Here is a 21,423-nt window from a genome sequence, read left to right on the forward strand (position 1 = left end):
GGAATTTCAGAAGAAAAATATGACAAGCTTTGGTTAAAGTAAACACAAACACTTTAAAGCTACAAAACCAGCCAATGCATTATAATGAACATTATTTAAAAAAAAAAAAGTAGCAACCTAAAGTAAAGCTGCAAGAGGAGAAAGACTGCATACAGCACATATCCAAAAAAGTTAAAAAAAAAAAAAAGAAAAATACATTGTGGAATATAATCTTCTTAATTTTGCCACTGTGATTACTGTTTAGTAACTATGACTTTGAGTGAATAAACAAAAAATTTCTGGTAATATGACTAGCTTAAATCAGCTGCTTAGACATGAGTTTTTTGTTTTTGTTTTTTCCGAGACAGGGTTTCTCTGTGTAGCTTTGCGACTTTCCTGGAACTCACTCTGAAGCCCAGGTTGGCCTTGAACTCAGAGATCCGCCTGGCTCTGCCTCCCAGTGCTGGGATTAAAGGCGTGCGCCACCACTGCCCAGCTAGACATGATAGTTTTACACAAGTCCAAGATGCTGTATAACCTTGTTTTTTCCCTATAAATTATGGACTAGTCTATGGAATGATGTTAAGTATTGCCTTACATGTGTAATAAAACAATTTACAAAGATAATTTCAACCAGAGAGCAGTAACCAATGCCCCATGGAAAATTTATAGTCACTTAAACCAAAAGGCATTCAGGTTTTGAAGAAAAGAAAAATACTGTTTCATTTCCCATTTAAATTTTTTCTTGGAGAGAAATGAAAGTTTAATTTGTTAGCAACAAAGAAAACCAGCCACAGAATCCACATATTCTAACAAAAATGACTAACAGAAAAATACACATTATGCTTCTCTGTTTTTCTCTATGTAAGAGAATGACTGGAAGAGGGAAGCAGAGAAAACGCTAGCTGGTGGAAACTTTAAAAAGCCTCAAAAGAAGCCATGTAGGATCTGGAATACTTGGCAAGAGGCTTAAATACAGATTATCTTTGAAATCTGAGATAAATTAATGAATAATATTCCTTTAACTCTAATTATGGGATAGTTTATGGATAAGAAGATAGTACAGAAGCCTTAAAAAAGATTCATAAGTAGATCCGAAAGACAGTTTCCGAAGGTGGAAACACTGGCATAGAGAAATAAAGCATATTGGCATAAACACGGAGGCAAGTATTTCTGACTTGGCTAGTCTGTGATACAGTTTGCTATGATAAAATATTTTACATGCCAGTAAGGAAAACAAGCACGAGACAAAACATGCATGCAGCTAAGCTAAAGGTATAAAGAAGATTAGAAATGCATAATTCCCCCCACTCACTTGTGATATCATAAACAACAACTGCCACAGTGGAGTCACGAATGTAGCTAGGAATCAAGCTCCTGAACCGCTCTTGACCTGCTGTGTCCCATAATTGCAATCGCACCTAACAACAAAATCAGTCAAACAAGCAAGAAAAGTAAGAAAGGTCAACCTATTGCAGTATACCTACTTGTGATATCGTAAACTACTACGGCTGCAGCAGAGTCACGGATGTAACTGGGAATGAGGCTACGGAAACGTTCCTGACCCGCAGTATCCCACAGCTGCAGCCTGATCTGTGGGATGGGAAAAAATAAATAAAAACAAAAAAACAAAACAAAAACCCGAAAAACTAATACTTAAAAAAAGGAATGACTTTTGTAATATGAGTAGTAGACAACTCATGTAGAGTTTTAATGCAGAGGAATGAAAACAACATAAAACTCGTTTCTGAAAAGTGAGCAGTATTATGAAGTTGCTTGTTCTGAAGGTACAATTACTGAAAATGCTTTGTGAAAGATTTCACACAATCAGACACAGGGCTTTCACTGCTCCCTGAACTTTGAATCCCAGTGTCTTCCAAATGATAAAAAGTAGGGTTGATGTTCAAATACTGAGCATAAAAGAGGTGAAGGTAAATGTTAATGGAAACCTCAAGCTATCAGATGACAGAGTAAAGAAAGGAAAGGCTTCTCTGAAAACCTCTAAAGCTAAGCTGTGTGTTTCTGGGTCTGTGACTACTATGTGTGTGCTTCTTCTATACACTTCTGCCCAGAACATTATGGATAATGGGGGACAAGAAAGAAAAAAAGAGAATATATTTTTGCAATCTTACATAAAAATGCTTTACTTTTTTTCTGCCACATCCACATTATAGAAAATCCTAAAGATAAGTTTTCTTACCCAGACAAAGCAGTTTCCAAGCTCTCGAGTTTTAAGAAAAGCTATATTATATATGAAAACATCCAAAAGGAAAAAAATGACATACTTCAGAAATAAGAAAAAATATTAGAGGTAATGTATTATTTTGGAGTTGTTTTGGATACATAAAGTTATACACTGTTTAAGTGATGATAGGAATCTCTTCAAGGAGGAGTAGGCCAAAATATAAATTTCTTTAAGGAAAACTCAACAATAACAAAGATAAAAATCTGACAGATAAATATGTATTTCCCCTATTTAACCACTCTGTTACATATTCTACTCTGACAGTCTTTAAGTTCACAAATTATAAAGCCTTTCTGAATAACCTAAGTGGTGCTCAAAAGATCCTGAGTGGTGCTCAAAAGATCTTTAGTAGCTCTAATTTCTTCATGAAAATTCCTTTAATTCTCTTATTAATCGATCTGCTGTTCTTCTCCTAAATCAAGACAGCAAAATAAACCTAAGGACATCAGGATTTTACAAACAAATTTTGACTTTCTTCCTTTGGATATGAAATGGAAGAAATCAGAGTGCAAAAAACAACTCTGTAATAAATTTTTCTCAAGATCTAATATTGATGATTTTGCTAAGCACTTTTGATAGTGACAATTACTGACTACAGCTATGATTCTAGTTTTCCAGCCTGGAGTGTTGCAGAAAACTGCACACTCAAAACATTACTCACTGTTCGATCCTCCAAGTACATTGTTTTTGATAAGAAGTCAATGCCAATTGTTGCCTATAAAACAAAACAAAAGAGTTAGCGAGTGATAATAGCTTGGTTGTAGCCAACAGTTTAGGTTATAAATAGGATTTATGAATTCAAAGAAATAATGAATATACACATAACCACACTTTAGCCAAGTGAGAACTTGCTCTGTGCTGGAGACTAATTACTTCGAGCCCTTTATGTGATCAACTCTCATCCTCATTCATTAAAGATAACTCATTCTCATATTAATTTTTCTCAGAACAAGACAATGGGGACAATTTCTGGTATATTTTTATCAGAATATTCAAATATCTGAATACAAATCTTAGTCTGAATAACCTAATGTTCCCAAGTCAAAATGGCTTTATCTACCCCAACAGCAATTTTATGAAATACTGTTGATGTAAATGCAACCATGCCTAAACTTCCCACATAATGGCTTGTTCTGGTGCTACAGACAGCCAGAGGCCCAGAAGTATGATTTTCAAAGGGACATGACTCTTCTAATATATAAATAATGTATTAAAGTAAGGAAAACAATTTTTCTCTTTATCATTCAATGCTAAGTATCTCCTGTGATCCAAATACAGTGCAAATTACTGTGTGCCTGGTTAAATAATAAAGAATTTTAAAAGGCAAAAACTAGAAAAAAAGTGGACAAGTTAAGGAAGTCTAAAATTAAATAGGAAGATAATTAAAAATAACTGGGATATGGGGGCTGTAGTGACAGCTCAGCAGTTAAGAGCCATTCTTACAGGAATGCAGGTTCAGTCCCCAGCACTCACATGGTCCGCAACCATCCCTAACTCCTGTTCCAGGGGGTCCAATGCCTCTTCTGACCCCACGGGCACAAAGCATGCACGTGGTGCACAGACATAAAAGTAGGCAAAACACTCACTCATAAAATAAAATGAATGCATCTAATTTTAAAGGAAAAAGAGGAAAAGGGGAAGAAGTGGCTGCATGATGGCATGTCCCTCCCTGCTTCTGATCCACTGACAAGTGAACTGAACTAGTTAGTCCCCTGTAACTGTCCTGTCATGATGGCCCGAATCCTCTGACATCATAAACTGAAATTAATTCCCAATCTCAGACTTGGATGAATTCTCTATTAAAAAAAAAAAAATCTGGTATCACTTCTAGTTCCCTCCAAGATATTAAATATAATTTTTCAATAGACTTTGAAAGAAGCAAACTGAGTAAGGCTAGGACTACAGACAAGATCATTTATACTTTGTGTTTATATGACCACTTTACACATTACTGAAATTATTGAAAGCACTTTTTCCCTTTTTTTGGTTTGTGAAGACAGGGTGAAGACTGTCTTGGAATGGAACTCAGAGATCCACCTGCCTCTGCCTCCCAGCTGTTGAGATTAAAGTCATAAACCACCATTGCCCATAAAATGCACTTGTGTGTCTGTGACTGCATGTAAATAAATGAACTTTTAAAAATACCTTAACCAATTCTTGTAACATTAAGAAATAAATTGAATAAATTGGCAAAAACAAAATACCTGATAGGTGTTGTCAAAACTGTCATACATGAATCTGGTGATCAAGGATGTCTTTCCAACTAAAATAAAAAAGATTTGAACATATTTAATGCATTAGGTTCCCAGGCACTGCTCAAAGAATTATTAAATTGAATGGAAAATATATTCAATGGTTTTATCCAAAGTTTGCTGACAGGGCTTTCTCAATAACAGATAATGATCTTTTCATATTAAGGGCACAGGCAAAAGTATTTACTAAAAGTTGAGGAAAATGAAATAAAACAATCATGTTGATATTCCAAATTCACAAAAGCAAAAGCAGGTATTACTTGAACCCAATGGGAGAAGAAATAAAGAAATAAAACTCACAGCAGCTCATGCTCAATTTTAGTGACTCAAACGTGATCCATAGGACTAAAAAGCACTGAAGGACAAATAATCCTGAGATGGATCATCAGGGTCGGTCCTAGGACCCTAAGATTGTTAAAATGGCATGTGAAGCTATTCTGAAACTCATCTAGAGCTCAGATCAGTTATGGCCTGGCAGATTCTGTTTCACTGGTAGGGAAATTACACTGGGATTACAAGCCTGTGCCACTGTGTCTAAATTGAAATTTTTAGGAAAAGTGTCACTTAGACTGAAATAGTAGAGTACTGGGAATTTCCTCACTAATGACTGCATTCTCCAAGAACAAGAACCACATCTAATTACTTTTCTATTTCTCCTGTCACGTCACATAGACTCTAATATAAAACAATTGTAAAAGCCAGGCTCAGGGGCACACACCTTTAATCCTAGGAAGAGGCAGGTAGATCTGTGAGTCAAGGCCAGCCTAGTCTACAATGTGAGTTCCAGACTAGCCAGGGTTACAAAATGAGACCCTGTCTCAAAAATCTCAAAGCAACAAAACAAAACGTAATAAATTCTTTAAGTTAGAAAGGAACCAGGATGGGGCTGGAGAGATGGCTCAGTGGTTAAGAGCACCGACTGCTCTTCCAGAGGTCCTAAGTTCAATTCCCAGCAACCAAATGGTGGCTCACAATCATCTGTAATGAGATCTGGTGCCCTTCCTTTTCTGGCCTGCAGGTGTACATGCAGGCAGAACACTGTATATATAATAAATAAATAAACCTTAAAAAAAAAAAAAAGGAACCAGGTAAATAAACTTCTCAAATGCTCCCCATAATGTAAATATTTTGGGCAAGGGTTAAAAACCACTACTCAGTCACTGATATTTCAGTATGATTTTAAAGTTTGTTTTCTTTAAAAAAATATTATTTTAGCTTAAATTATGTATGTATGTACCTGTGCATGGGTGTGTGGGGGTACATATATACATAAGTGTGAGTGCCGATAAAGGTCAAAGGTGGCAAATCTACCAGGAACTGGAGTTAATAGTTGTGAACAGCCTGAAATGGGTGCTGGGAGCCAAACTCAGGTCCTCTACAAAAACATATGTATTCTTAACTTCTGAGACATCTTGTCAGCCTCAAGTTTTTATTTCAATACAATTTTTAGAGACTGGATTTTTTTTTTTTTTTTAAAGTTTTTAGAGACAGGGTTTCTTTGTGTAACAGTTCTGGCCTTCCTCATACTCTCTCTGTGGACCAAACTGGCCTCAAACTCAGAGATCCACCTACTTGCCTCTGCCTCCTGAGTGCTGGGATTAAAAACATGTACCACCACTGCCCAGCTTTTTTTTTAAAGATAGGTATATATATATAGATATAGATATAGATATAGATATATAGATAGATATAGAGATAGAGATATAGATATATCTCGCTCTGGCTATCCTAGAATTCTCTCTGTAGACCAGGCTGGCCTAGAACTCAAAGAAATGCTTGCCTCTATCTTCCGAGTACTAAGATTAAAGGTGTGCATCATCATGCCCAGACAAATAAAGAATCCTTAACAGCATGTGTAAGATCTCAACATTCAATACAACAAAACACTCAGAGAAAAACAAACAAAAATAATCAAGAAAACCTAAATAAATAGAAGAAAGAATCAATGGGGGCTGAAGAGATGGTTGCCCTTGAAGAGGAGGTTCCATTCCTAGTACCTACAAGGTGACTCCCATCCCAGGGGATCCATTTCCCTCTTCTGGACTCTGTGAGTGACAGTCACACATGCAAGCAAAACATATGCATATGTTAAAAAATTAAATAAGAAGAATCTATGCTAAAATGACTCCCCAAATTACACACAACATAAGCCCTGTTATAACAACCTTTTGAAAAGACTACCAAATCAATTCTAAAGTTTATTTAGAAATACTAGTTAATTTTTGGATAGTTAAAGCAATCTTGATAGCACTGAACAACTTCAAAACTGACTATGATCAACTATCCGAGTCCAGACAGTATGATAGTGGATACTGGCTTAAAGACAGAAAAACACAACAATGGAACACAACTGGGTTCAGAAATAGATAAAAATCTCTAGGCAGTTGAATAAACATCTCTATCCCTCTGAGACCAAAACTCTATTTCCTCTGACTCACACTCTTCTCCAAAAGGGACAGAGATCAGACTTTATATTTCCTTCCATCATAGCATCTTGAGAATATTAAAGGAAAGTTCCGGTTTTAAAATGCACTTGTAGCTTAAACCATTTCCCTGAAATGAAACAACAGTATATTTTGCCAGGCATGGTGGCACGTCTTTATTCCCAGCACTCAGGAGGCAGACGTAGATGGATCTCTTTGAGTTTGAGGTCACTCTGGTCTACATAGTGAGTTCTAGGATAGCCAGGGCTCAAACCCACGCTCATAACAGTATTTAATTCTCAACTATGATACTGTTGCACATACCAGACAGCCAGGCGGTGGTGGCTCATGCCTTTAATCCCAGCACTGGGCAGCAGAGGCAGGTGAATCTCTGTGAGTTCAAGACCAGCCAGAGCCACACAGAGAAACACTGTCTTGAAAAACAAACAAACAAAAAGACAAAAACAAAAAACCCAGATAAACAAACCCACCCTACTCTTAGCTAGAGCAGTAAGTAAGAGAAGGATTATAGGAAAGGTAGAAACTCTCTCATAGATAACAGAATTCTATACTTAGAAGACTCTGGACTCCTGTTTTTTAGGGGACAGAGTTTCCCTGTGGAACTCTGGCTGTTCTGGAACTCACTATGTAGTCCAGGCTGGCCTCCAACTCAGAGATTTACCTGCCTCTGCCTCTTGACTGCTGGTTTTGAAGGCATGCGCAACTACCGCTTGACATGACATGACTATGGACTCGCCAGAAAACTCTTAGATCTTATACTTTCAGTAAAAGTGTAAGATATTAATTAACACACAGATCTGTAGCTTTTCTCCACACCAATAACAAATTTATTGAGAAAGAAACTAGGGAAATATCTTACTTAAATTTTTATTTTTAGCCGGGCAGTGGTGGCGCACGTCTTTAATCCCAGCACTCAGGAGGCAGAGGCAGGCAGATCTCTTTGAGTTCGAGGCCAGCCTGGTCTCCAAAGCGAGTTCCAGGAAAGGCGCAAAGCTACACAGAGAAACCCTGTCTCGGAAAAAAAAATAAAATAATTTTTTTTTTAATTTAAATTTATTTTAAAAATTTAAAGGAACAAACTGTTTTCATCTTTTCTATCTACTTATTTTTATATATTTAGGTGTTTTGCCTGGATACATGTCTGTGTAACATTTGCATGCCTGGCACCCAGGGAGGTCAGAAGAGGGTATTGGATCCCCTGTGACCACAGTTACAGATGCTTGTGAACTACCATGTGGGTAGGTGCTAGGAAGTGAATCCAGGCTCTCTGGAAAAGCAGCCAATGCTCTTAACTGTTGAGCCAACTTTCAACCACCACCCCGCCTCAAAATTCAAGTATCTAGTAGTAAACCTAAGGAAGAAAGTAAAAGATCATCAATGAAAAAAGAAACTGAAGACAATACACAAAGACTTCTATGCTCTAGATTAGCGGAATACTGTGAAAATGGTAAAATACCAGGATAGGCTGGCTCCAAAAGCTACACAGAGAAACCGTCTTGAAAAAAAAACTTTTTTCACATAAACTGGTCATTAATAACATAGACCATTGGACACAGCAGCTTCCAGAATGCCGACTAAGGAGAGGAAGCTGGCAGGCAATGGGGGAGGGGGGACGGTCTCACTTCTTCCACTCGTTGTTATCATAGTCCCACTTGGTGGAGAAGCCCTGAATGGGGTTGACCTTCATGTCCATCATCAGCTTGGCCACCCAGTCTCGATCAAAGGTAGAAGGGATGGGGCTGTACACATAGTGTTTCTCCCACATCAGAATAAGAGCTATGCCCACAACTGTCTTCCACTTGTTAATACTCCTGTTCATCTCAGCAAAGCTCTAGTTAAAACTGGATGTGGTATAATTGGACTTTCTCATCTCTGGACAAGCTGCCCCAACCAGCCTTCTCCTTCAGGGCCTTCCGGCTGGCAGACAGCAACCTAACATGGGCCACATCAGGCAAGGGTTAGTCATGCTTATCAACATAAATAGGGAGAGCATAGTCTTCACTCTTCACAACACTCTCATGTGCTCACACACACACACACACTGAGGTGGAAATGGCTCTCTTGCCAATTAGGCTAAGTACCCTGGTAGCCACCAACATTCTGCCACTGCTGTTCTGGTGACTATGACTACCCTCTACGCCCCAGTTGCTTGTGACTGGGAGATCTCAGATTCTCCCCCCTCCCCCCCACCACCACCCAGACAGGGTTTCTCTGTGTAGTTTTGGTGCCTGTCCTGGATCTCGCTCTGTAGACCAGGCTGGCCTTGAACTCAGAGATCTGCCTGGTTCTGCCTCCCAAGTGCTGGGACAAAAGTCGTGTACCACCACCACCACCACCCAGCCGAGATCTCAGATTTTTAAAATCATCTATTTCACGTATGTGGGTGTTTTACCCGTTGAGAACAGAAAATCTGGAAAAGCAGCCAATGCTCTTAACTGCTGAGCTTCTCTCCAGCCCTAGCATTTATATTCTAAAAACATTTTGTATAGGAATCTAATACAGTCAGTTCCATAAATAGTATGAGAACCATTGCCTTTCATAGAATAAATTCCAAGTGACTGATCAATTACCTTTAGCTTAGGTAAATACTCCTTCCTATGGAAACAAGCTTCACACAACATTCAATTCTGTAATGTTTTTCTTCCTATCCCATCATTATAACAGTTTATGTAACACTGAATCAAGTAAAAATATGTGATTAAGATATTCTAATAAAAAAAAAAAGGTTAAGGGGCTGGAGAGATGGCTTAGTAGTTAAAAGCACTGGATGTTCTTGCAGGTCCTGAGTTCTATTCCCAGCAACCACATGGCAACTCACAACTGTAACTCCAGTTCCAGGGGATCTGACAGACAAATATGCAGGCAAAACGCTAATGCACATAAAACAAATTAAAAAAAGAAAGAATTTTTTATACTGAGGCAAAGAACACCAATTAAAACTAACAAATAGTGAATATTTAATTATCAATAATTATTCTATAGAGCATTATCTGTTCAATATTGAAGGGATATTCCTGAATCTGTGGAATCAGCTCTTCATAAAAGAATTTGTCAAGTTGGGTGGTGGTGGTGCACACCTTTGATCAGCACTCAGCAGGCAGAGGCAGGTAGATCTCTGTGAGTTCGAGGCTAGCCTGGTCTACAGAGTGAGTTCCAAGACAGCCAAGGCTACACAGAGAAACCCTGTCTTGAAAAATCTCCATCTCCTCAAAAAAAGAATTTGTCTACTTGGAAAAATAAAACATTCTTCAGATACTTTCAAACTCACTCTAATATTTCTACAACTTTAGTCAGGAAATTCTTTCATATATGACTTATCTTCAGTGTTTCAACTTAAGCAAATATTCTGTTCTCAAACTCTGTCCACTAATTTTAGCTTTCATCAAAGGAACCTTATCTACAGCCTTTATTACTAGTGTTCTAATGGAAAATTTTCTATCTACCTTACTTCTCATCATATTTATTAATTAGAACTATTCTTAAATTTTTATTTATTTATTTTTATGTGTATGGATGTTTTGCCTGCATGTATGTTAGTATACAATGTGCATGCAATGCCCTCAGGGACCAGAAGAGGGTGTCTGATCCCTGGGACTGGAATTATAGATTGTTGAACCACTGTGTGGATACTAGGAATCAAACCTTGGTCCAAGGGCAGCCAGTACTCTTGACCACTGAGCCATCTTGTCAGCCCTTAATTAGGAGTCTTTTGTAAGAATAAAACTTTCCTTTCCTCTTAAAAATTTAGAGTAACATGGACCCATAAATTTTTAATTCTGTAGGTTCAGACCAATACTATAATTATTTTGTTGCTGAAAGTATTTCAGCTTTTTCTACTGGGAACTTTTTCAGAATGGCTCTAGTTTTGTTTTGTGGTGCTAAGATCAAACCCAAGGCCTTGCACATATTCAGTAAATTCTCTGTCACTGCTCTTCAGCCCTCTCAACATGCTCCCTTCCTCTTTTAAGCACCTCCTTACATCTTATATTTTCCTTGTACCAGTCCAGAAACCAATCACTTGGAAAAGTTCTTAGAAGTAAATGAATTAAAATTGTTAAGCATTCACAACAGGACAGATAGACATATCAAATAACCAAATATTAGTTAATAGTATTACATATGAAAACAAATACACCAATACCTAAAATAAGAACAAAGCTGGATTTAATTTAAAAAAAAAGGGGGGGGGGAGGGGTCTAGTTTGACTACTCAAAAAAAAAAGTTAGTAGTGAAGCTGGAGAGATAATAGCTCAGCAGCTGCTCTTCCAGAGGACCCTGGTTTGATCAGAAGCATGGACAAGGTAGCTCACAGTTGACCCTAGTTTGATTCCCAGACATTCATATGACAACTCACAACTGTCACAGCTGAAATCGCAGGGAATCCCACACCCTCTTCTGGCCTCCCCAGGCACCAGAGACATATATGGTGCAGACATACACACAGGCAAAATACCCACACACATAGAATTTTTTTAAATGTTAATTTTACAGTAAATGAAGATAAATATTTACTGTTACAGTTGTCAGGAAGTGCTAGATGGTTTTTTTTGTTGCAAAAATAACATTACACATAATTTGCTAGAGATGCCATAATAAAGACCAAGTAGCTTAAGCAATAGAAATTAATTTTTTCACAAGTTAAAGTATTAGCAGTGTTGATTCCTTCTGAGGGTGAACCTGCTCTAATCCTTTTCCAGACCTCCTTCTGGTTTTTTTTTTGCCAATCCTTGGCCTTCCTTAGTGCATAGAAGCTTCAACATTATCTCAAATGTCTGGTATTTCCCCCTCAGTACAAATGTGGTTAAATTTCTCCAGTATTAGCTTAACTATTTCTCCAAAACTCCTCACATGCTAAGACACTGCAAATTATGACCTTAACATGAACTTAGGGATGTAACATAATTTTAAAAAATGTGTATTTTTGTCTTCTTCCAAGTTTAAGGTACATAGCTCGTAAAGCCCTTGTATTTTTCTTATGATAGAAGTAATAAAACTGAATGGACATTTTTTTATTATTTGTAATAAACCCTAAACCCTAACTTAATGTCAATAAGGTGACTTCTGAAAATCCCAAGGATGAGAAACTAGTAGCCAGAACCAATCATATGATTAGAGTTGGAACTTTTAGCTCCATCTCTAGGAAGGGAACAGAAACAGAGGGTTAAGCTAAACAGTAATAGCCAAAGTAGAGAATCTTCCTTATAAAAATTTTAAAAGACAGGAACTGGAGAGGCTCTGGATTGCTAACCACATAAAGGTGTGCAAGGATTGGAAAGAGCACGGTAGCCTTAATCTCAACCCTCTTCCCCACATACTACCCTATCTATCTTTTCCACATCATCTGTGGGGCTGTGGGTAACGAGTTCAGTAGCATGCCATGTACCTAGCATGAGCCAGGCCCTAGGGTTTAATCCACAGCACTAAAATTCAAGGAGGTAGAAAACACACACACACATTAATTTATAAGCTGGCAGAGCTAAGATTTAGTTTCCTTTTTGGCTAGTTGTTTTGGTTTTGAGACAGGGTCTCTCTCCTTAGCTCTGGCTGGCCTGGAACTCACTATGTAGACCAGGCTGGCCCATCTCTATCTACCTCCTTAGTGCTGAGATTAAAGGCATGGGCTATCACATCCAGTAGAGTTTAGTTTTCTTAAATACAATGATGATGCTGTCATCTTTGTTTTTCTATTACTTTTTATGGTGCTAGAAATAAAAAAAAATAGATCAAGAACTCTATTCTGAACTACATTCTTAGCTTCTGGCTTTTTGAGACAAGGTTTGACTGTATACCTGAATTTGAGTCATTATATTCCCCTTTCTTAACTTTGTTCAATTAATTCATATTGAGTATGAGTTTTTTGTTACTGTTGCTGTTTTTAGAAAAGCTCACTATATAGCCAAAGCTAGCACTGAACTTGAAATTTTCATGCTTCAGCCTCTTGAAATGCTGGAGTTACAAGTGTTACATATACTGTAAAATTTTAATTATCTATTTACTTCTTATTTTATGTGATGAGTGTTTAGTTTGCAGTTATGTGCATGTCTGGTACTCTCAGAGGCCAGAAGAGGTGTGGTATCTCCTGGAACTGGAGTTAAAGATGGTTGTGAATCACTGTGTAGGTAATGAGAATGGAGCCCAGGCCCTCTGGAAGAGCAACCAGTGCTATTAACCACTGAGCCATCTGTCAAACCCCCCAAAGAAAATTATCTTAAGAATGCAAAACACATACGGCTAAACCACAAATTAACTTTAAAAAGACCCCCATAGATCTCACACTGTAGACCAGGCTGGCCTCAAGCTTGTGAGTGCAGAAACTACAGGTATTCTTTTTTAAAAATTAGTATTTTATGAGTATAGGTGTGTTGCCTACGTATACGTCTGTGCGTTGCATGTGTACCTGGTACTGGAAGAATCCAGCGAAGGATGCTGAATCCCCTGGAAATGAAGTTAGAGGTACTTGTGAGCTGCAGTGTGGGTGCTGGGAATAAAAGTAGGATCTTATGGAAGAACAACTCTCTTAACCACTGAGCCATCTTTCCAATTCCCGGCTTTAACTTTTCAAACACACCATAAATTGAGTAAGTCTCCATTTTCTGTTTTTCACTACTTTAAAAAAAGGTCATTTATTTATTAAAATTCTTTTGAGTGCTGTTATTCTCTACACAATAAGCTAAAAGTATGGCTATGAACAAGAAATTCATAACCCAGGCATGGTGGCTCATACTGGTAGTACTAGCACTCATGAGACTATGGCAGAAATATCCCAAGTTCCAGATCAGCTTGTGCTGTATGTGTACGTGGGGAGAACGACAAAAACACAGAGACAGAAATCCATTTAAACTGGGGCTGAGAATATAGCACAGTTAGGAAAATGTTTGCCTAGTTAGTATGTATAAAGTCCATGGTTCACCGTTCAGCACCACACAACAGTGAGACACTGCCTCCTCCAGCCTCCCTCCCCAAACTGACAAAAACAGTAATAGTGGGCTGGGAAGAGAGCTCAGTCAGTAAAGTGCTTGCACAAGCAAGCAAGAGGATCTGAGTTTGATCCCCAAAAGCAAGGTTTAAAAGAGGTGAGGGGCTAGCCATGTAGGCATCTTATAATCTTAGCACTGGGGAGGAAGAGGCAGGTGGTTTCCTGGGGCTCCCTGGCCTGTCAGCCAGCCTAGCCTGACCAGAGAGCCATGCCAATGAGAGACCCTGTCTTAAAAACAGGGAGGACAAGACCTGACAACATCCAATGTTGTCTTCTGATCTGCGGCATGTGCACGCACACGCGTGTACACACACACACACACACACACACACACACACACACACACACACACACAGACAACAGACAGACACACCACACGGGGGCGGGGGGATGTGAGAGAAACAATAATGCCAACCAGGATTATTCTGTCCAGAAAGGTAGTAATTCTACAGGAAATATGGCCAACAAGAACTAAAGACCTAACATTAGAACCTGCACTGCAAAAAAATAACTCAAATGGGCCTACAAGTGAAATCCAATACTATCTATAGAACAGGTAAAAAATAAAAAAAAAATAGTGTTTATCTCTTAAACAGAAGCAGTCAAAAATCAGCAATTTTTTTTTTTATCACTGTTTATGAGGACTTCAGACAGGACACAGACAAAAATAAGGAGAGATGAATTTACAAAAACCTATGTGGCCGGACAGATGGCTCACTGGGGTTAAGGGCACTTGCTGCTTTTTTAGAGGATGAAGATTTGGTTTCTGCTAACCACTCGGCAGCTCCCAACTGTCTGTAACTAATTCCAGGAGACCTATCACTCTCTTCTGGACTCAAGAGGACACCAGACATGCCCATGGTTTACATATATACATGCAGGCAAAATATTCATACACATAAAAATAAAACTAGCAGGGCATGGTGGGGCATGCTTTTAATCTCAGCACTGGAAATGCAAAGGGTGGGCAATCTGTAAATTTGAGGACAGCCCAGCATACATAGTAAATTCAAGGTCAAACAGTGCTAGGCAGTGAGTTCCTGTCTCCAAAAACAAAACAAAACAAAACCTTACACTATAAAGGTGCCTGCTGCAACCTAAATTCACTATGTACACAAGACTTTCTTTTTTTCAAGACAGGGTTTCTGTTTGGTCCTTGCTGTCCTGGAACTCACTTTGTAGACCAGGCTGGCCTTGAACTCAGAGATCCGCCTGCCTCTGCCACCCAAGAGTTAGGATTAAAGGCATGCTGCACCACCACCACCACCACCACCACCACCACCACCACCACACCACCACCACCACCACCACCACCACCACCACCCCTCCCAGCCTGCCTCAACAACTACTTCTACTTCTTCTTCTTTTTTTTTTTTTTTTTAAAGATTTACTTATTGTGTATTATGTATACAGTGTTCTGCCTATGTGCCAGTTCTCATTACAGATGGTTGTGAACCACCATGTGGTTGCTGGGAATTGAACTCAGGACCTCTGGAAGAGCAGCCAGTGCTCTTACCTGCTGAGCCATCTCTCCAGCCCCCTGCCTCAACTTCTTAAATGCTGGGATTATAGCAGTGTATGACTGCCTGCTCCTCTGTTCCTGCTTGTTTTTCAAAGAAAATTAGGGGCTGAAAAGAACAGCAAGTGTTCTTAATTGTTGAGCCACCTTTTCAGCCCCTAATTTTTTTTTTAAAGGTCATCCAGGACTACTTGAGACCTTGTCTAAAAAAGAGAGAGGGAGGTAGAGGAATCAAACTAGGAAGATAGCTCCATCAGTAAGGTGCTTGGTATGTAAGTGTGAGGATCTGAGTTCACTCTCAAGCACTAATAATGGTAAGGCTGGGTATAGTTTGTTATCCCAGTACTAGGAAGGAAGAGACCAGTGAATCCTTAGAGATTACTGGCAGGCCAGCCTAGCCTAACTGACAAACTCCAGGTCCTAGTAAGAAACTGCCTTAAAATATTAAGGTGGATGGCTCCTGAGGAGTGAATAACAGCTGAGGTTGACCTCTAGCCTTTACACATACAGATGCATACACATAGGGCTGGAGAGATGGCTCAGCAGTTAAGAGCATTTGCTGCTCTTCTATAGGATCTAGTTCAAGTCTCAACATTCACATGGCAGCTCACAACTGTCTCTAAACCTCAGTTACAAGGGGGATACAATATCTTCTCTTTTGATCTCAATGGGCCATGAGTGCACATGGTACACAAATGCATGCATATACACACACAGAACACGCCCTTTTAAAAAAAAGAAGAAAAATGAGTAGAAAGTAAATTTTTAAAAATTGTATTTGTCATTCCTCAAAAGTGCTTGTGAAGAGTTTAAGTCCCAAGTCCTCCCATCCATAATAGGCAAGAGTTCTATCAATGAAATTTATCCCCACTCCTTCACTTTTTGTTTTATTTTTTGAAACAGGGTCTCACTATATAGCCCTGGTTGGACTAAAACTCATAATTTAGACCACACTGGCCTCAAATTCACCAAAATCCACTTGCCTCTGCCTCTTCAAGTGCCAGGATTAAAGGAATATACCATCAAACCCAGTCCTCTTTGTTACTTTAAAAAAAAAAAAAACCAGTATTTTTAGATTTATTTTATGTGTATGAATGTTTCACCTGCATGTATATGAACCATATACATACATGCCTAGTGCCCAGAGAGGTCAGAGGGCATTGGTTCCATTGGTTCAGTTATGGATGGTTGTGACCCAGGATGGGAATCAAGCCTGGGTTCTCTGCAAAACAAATGCTCTTAAAAGCCTCCACCCCCTTTTTGAGACAGTCTCACTATATAGTCAAGGGTAGCCTTGAATTCATTATGTAATCCTTGTTTTCCTCAAACTTGCAGCAATCTTCTTTTCTCAACCTCCCATGCTGGAATTACAAGCGTTCATCACTGTTGCTAACTCCAGGAAGGAGCAATCTAAGGACTAGGGAAATGGCTTAGTCAGTAAAGCACTTGGGCATTAAGTGCCCAGGTTGGACATTTAAAAAAAAAAAAAAGGCAGGTACAATGTGTAATCCCAGCACTGCAGATGCAGAGACAAGATTCCTGGAGCTTGCTGGCCAGCCTGTCTAGATGAATCGGTAAACTTTAGGTTCAGTGGGAAACTTTGACATAAATAAATAAGGTAGGGCCAGCAAGATGGCTCAGTGGATAATACCTATGTGGTTGAGGAGAACCTGGAATTCCTGATCCTCTCTCTAGCCTCTACCTCCTAAGTACTGAGATTACAGGCAAGTACCACCATTTGTGGTTGGATTGGTAGTTCTTAAAAACTGTTGAGGACACTAAAGAATTCTGTTTATGTAGATTGCATCAGTATTCACTACACTGAAATCTAACTATGAAAAATTAAAAGTACTTAATCTAAAATAGTAATAAATCTCATTGCCTGTCAACATAATTTTTATGAAAAGAACTATTTTACAAACAAAAACTTAATGACAGTGGCATATTTTAAATTATTTGCAAAATTCCTTAATGTTTAACTCAACAGAAGATGGTTAAATTCTTACAGCTGCTTCTGACATGTGTCACATACCAGGTAGGCTCTTAGAAACTACACTATTTACTTATAAGGTAATGAGTGAAAAAGCATATAATATCTTAATATTCTGGACCCCTATGGGGTTTATGGATCCCCCCCTTGCAGGTTCTTGTGAGATCTCTGGGGGTCAGTAGATCAGTTGGAGAGCTACTAGATTAGATAGTTATTAGGCCATTTTGTCCTTCTTGTAGCTTCATTTTGCAAATTAAAGAGTCCCAATGGAAATATTTTCTGTATCTTATTTTTAAACCTTAAAACTTGATAGTGATTAAGAGCACAACATACAAGTTTCCTATGTTAGTACTGGCCACTGACCTTTGGCAAATTACTCAACATCTTTTTATGTTTCAGCTTCCTTATCTATAAAATAAAAACAATAAACAGGACTTACTGTATATAGTGCTATTATGAAAATTAAATGTAAAAATTTTTCTAAGAGGTCTGGAAAATAGAGTGCTTAATAAACACTTAAGTACTTTACTGAAAAACTTTAAGTGGTTTAATAGACCCTATCCATAAGGAATTTTCAGAGAATACTCAATACCCAATACAAGAGGTTGACCTATACTATACTATTACAGTGTTCAATATCACTAGCCTCTTGACACTTTTTCCTTATCTAATACATTGCAGTTAAAAATGTTGACAGTATTAAGGTATTATGAAGTGAAAAAAGCAGTATTAGGTATGCATGTCTCCTTACCATATTTTCTAATAATCAATAACAATTACATTTGCAGTAAAAATCTTGTAAACCACTTAATGACATTCCTAAAAGTCCCTCTGGCCTTCCAGACAATAGCCTGATAATAACAAAAGATTCATCTGAAGGAGATTTTAGGACTTATGTAGTTTAACATTCCTTTATCACATACTTCTAAAATAAAGAGAAAATTGTCAAGATTCATGCCATTAACTAGATCTGTCAAGTATTGAAGCAATTCATCTTCATTATAGAGCAGAATATCTTTCATTTGAAAAGCTAAATAAAAATCATGTGACTATATCATCTGCATTATCTGACATACTTCTACAAATTATACTAACAGCAAATAAATAGCTTTAACAAAAAACTTTAACCCAAAAAGAAAAAAAAAGTGTAATATGCAGATAAATGCTTTTTTAGTGAAATGGTTAAGCCTCTAAATTACTAGTTCCCCTATCCAAATTCCAGCACCTGGAGTATCCTTGTATATAATCAAATAATGTGAGTATACAATGTTATTACTAAACTATTAACTGCACGAGGGGAAAACATAGATTTTACCATAACAAAAAATATAAGCAATTAGCTTTGGCTGCTATTATATTTAACATTGTCCTGTCACCCAATATTTCTGAGCAGCTACCATGAGACTGGTTATATGCTAGGCAACAGGGGTTCAATGAACAAACAAAGATGATAATTTTTATTGATGGAACTTGCATTCTGTTCTGCCTTGGAAAACAGACAAAAAAAACACACAAAATATTATAAACGTGGTAAATGCTATTAAGGAAACAAAGAAGGCTATGCCAAAGAGTACAGTCTTTAGAAGCTGAATTGTGAATTCTAACAGACTTAAAAATAAATAATTCATAGCAAGTTACATCAATGTAACATAGACTCTACAGATCTTTGCTAATGCATAAGAAAACTACAGACACTGACCGTGAAGACAGAAATCAATCTTTCAGTGTCAAAACTATTGGATGGCATTACTTAGCAATATGATGACCTCAAAAGATAATTAACCTCACAGTTCTAAACAGCAAAAAGCATGCAAACATAATCCTAAAGTAAGCAAGTGAAATCTAAGGAGATATAACAACTTAATGTAATGTGGTATCTTGGAAGGAAAGCTGAAGCAGAAAAATATGGAGTTTTAAAACTAAGGAAATCAAGCGGCGTGGCGACGCTTTAATCAGCACTAGGAGCAGAGCAGGATCTCTGTGAGTTCGAGCAGCTGGCTACCAATGAGCTCAAAAGCAAACTACACAGAGAAACCCTCTCTCGAAAAACAAAAAAAAAAAAAAAAACTAAGGAAATTCGAATAAACAATGAATTTTAGTTAATAATAAGAAATCAATATTGAGCCAATAATTTTACAAATGTACCCTACTAATGTAAGGCATTAGCTGGAAACAGGGTGCAGGATGCATAGGTATCCTCTGTACTATCTTATTTTCTGTAAATGTAAAACTGTGCTAACATACAGAAACATACACATACATACATAGCTTAATCTAACCATTTTATTTAGTAGCCACTTGGGAAGGCAGGGAATGCATGGAAGGGAATAGTTGATAAGTTATCTAAAGAAAGAAATGACAGAACCTGAGAAGTTGATGCAAGATCTCATACCTTCAAGGCCAGGCTGGGTTACACAGTAAGACTTGCTCTCTTTGTATACACACACACACACACACACACACACACACACACACATACACACACACGAATATGAAAAAACTGTATTGAAAAACATTAGTTTGCCAATTTAAAAAAATGTCCTAGTGGCTGAGGATATAGCTCAGTATGTACAGTGCTCATTTGTACCACATAAAACCAAACATAGTGGCAAACACCTGTAATCCCAGTACTTGGGTGGAGGTAGAAGCATCAGATATTCAAGGCAAGCCTTGTCTATACAGAGTTCATTGGCTAGTCTCATTACATGAGACTGCCTAAAAAAGAAATTAATTTCAAAATAGGAAAAAAGAAATGAAAATAAAATGGATTTCGTAGCTCACCCCTGATATCCCAGTACTCAGAAGCTGAGGCAGGAGGATTCCAAATTTGCGGCCAGCCTAAGCTACCAGAATGTAACTCTATCTTGAAAAAAAAAAAATAGTGAGAAAGAAATTAAAGTCATAAAACCCTAATATTTACAATTACATAAACACTCAAGAGATTCAAAGGATACCTGGACACAGTACAAGTTAAGATCTCTCCTCATGCTAAAAACTTCAATAGAAAGATTGACGGATTTTATGCAAACTAAGTAGTCCAGTACACAATATGAGGCGGTCAACAAGCTCCCTAGACTGCACAATAAGTACATTCAAACTTATTTATTAGGTACTCATCTAAGAAAATGTGTATTTTATTTTAAAAATTGTAATCATATTTGGTTTTTTTAATTGTAGGTGGGTGTTCATGGAGATCAGAGGACAACTTTTGGGAGTCGGTTCTCCCCTTCTTTGAATTTAGGTTGTCAAGCGTGGTGTGAGAACCTGTTTTACTCACTGAGCCATCTTGCTGGCCTGGAAACGTCTATACTTAAATATCCATAAGCAAACAGGAGGGACATGATCTTTCCATCCTACAAGGCTGTAAGGAAGTCAAAGCTAAACATACACAAGAAAAATTATTTCCCAGGTCCAGCTGAAGGCAAAATTACCACCAGTGTTAACTTGCTATAAAGCTCCAAACTGGTATAAATAGTTCAAGCTAATAATAAAACCTAAGAATATTTTATCAGTTTCCACCCGAAATAATGTTTTCCATAACTTCATCTAAAATACCCAGTAGGTATTCCATGTTTGATTACTTGGAACTAATCCCCCAGTGTGTGAATTTTAATGGTCGTCATGAAAAAATATGGAGGGAAAAAGGAAGATTATAATATCTGAATCGTCATTTGTATAATACAGAATAAAGCTGTTGGCACATATAATCTTAATGACAACCATCACAAAATTAGGACCCTGTAGCTAATAGGAAGTACAGTGACTGCAGAACCTTGACCAGGTAAATGACATTACACTTTCACTCACAAGACCCTACAAAATATTAAGTATAAAATAATCAGTTAGCTCAAATGGTATTCAAATCTAATTTAGAGAGCTAGATGACGGATCTATTACTACCCTACTACCCAAAGGCAAGCCTACACAACAAAAATGCTTGTTAAAGCCTTTCTCACATGCATCATAAATATGTAATTGGAAAATACTCAAGAAAAAAATGAATAATTAACATTTCACC

At 37.8% G+C, this 21,423-nt stretch overlaps 1 protein-coding gene and 1 pseudogene across 4 annotated transcripts in view; both read right to left on the minus strand.

Annotated features, from left to right (window-relative positions):
- The window catches only part of Rab6a (RAB6A, member RAS oncogene family), a 37,118-nt gene that overhangs the window by 14,095 nt on the left and 1,600 nt on the right, over positions 1-21,423 (minus strand). The window contains exons 2-5 of one of the 4 annotated variants that reach the window (XM_037197118.1): positions 17,769-17,813; positions 4,429-4,487; positions 2,886-2,939; positions 1,467-1,572 (exon numbers count right to left, since the gene is read on the minus strand). In XM_037197118.1, the coding sequence (XP_037053013.1) occupies positions 1,467-1,572; positions 2,886-2,939; positions 4,429-4,458 (190 nt within the window). In that variant the 5' untranslated portion in view covers positions 4,459-4,487; positions 17,769-17,813. Of the gene's footprint in view, positions 1-1,294; positions 1,401-1,466; positions 1,573-2,885; positions 2,940-4,428; positions 4,488-17,768; positions 17,814-21,423 lie in introns of those variants that run through there. The other 3 variants (XM_037197116.1, XM_028877533.1, XM_028877534.1) reach the window with 3 other exon arrangements.
- Positions 8,008-9,116, minus strand: LOC114698726 (annotated as a pseudogene).

This window comes from Peromyscus leucopus, chromosome 1 (genome assembly GCF_004664715.2).
Source record: "Peromyscus leucopus breed LL Stock chromosome 1, UCI_PerLeu_2.1, whole genome shotgun sequence".
In the NCBI taxonomy this organism is placed as follows: Eukaryota; Metazoa; Chordata; class Mammalia; order Rodentia; family Cricetidae; genus Peromyscus; species Peromyscus leucopus.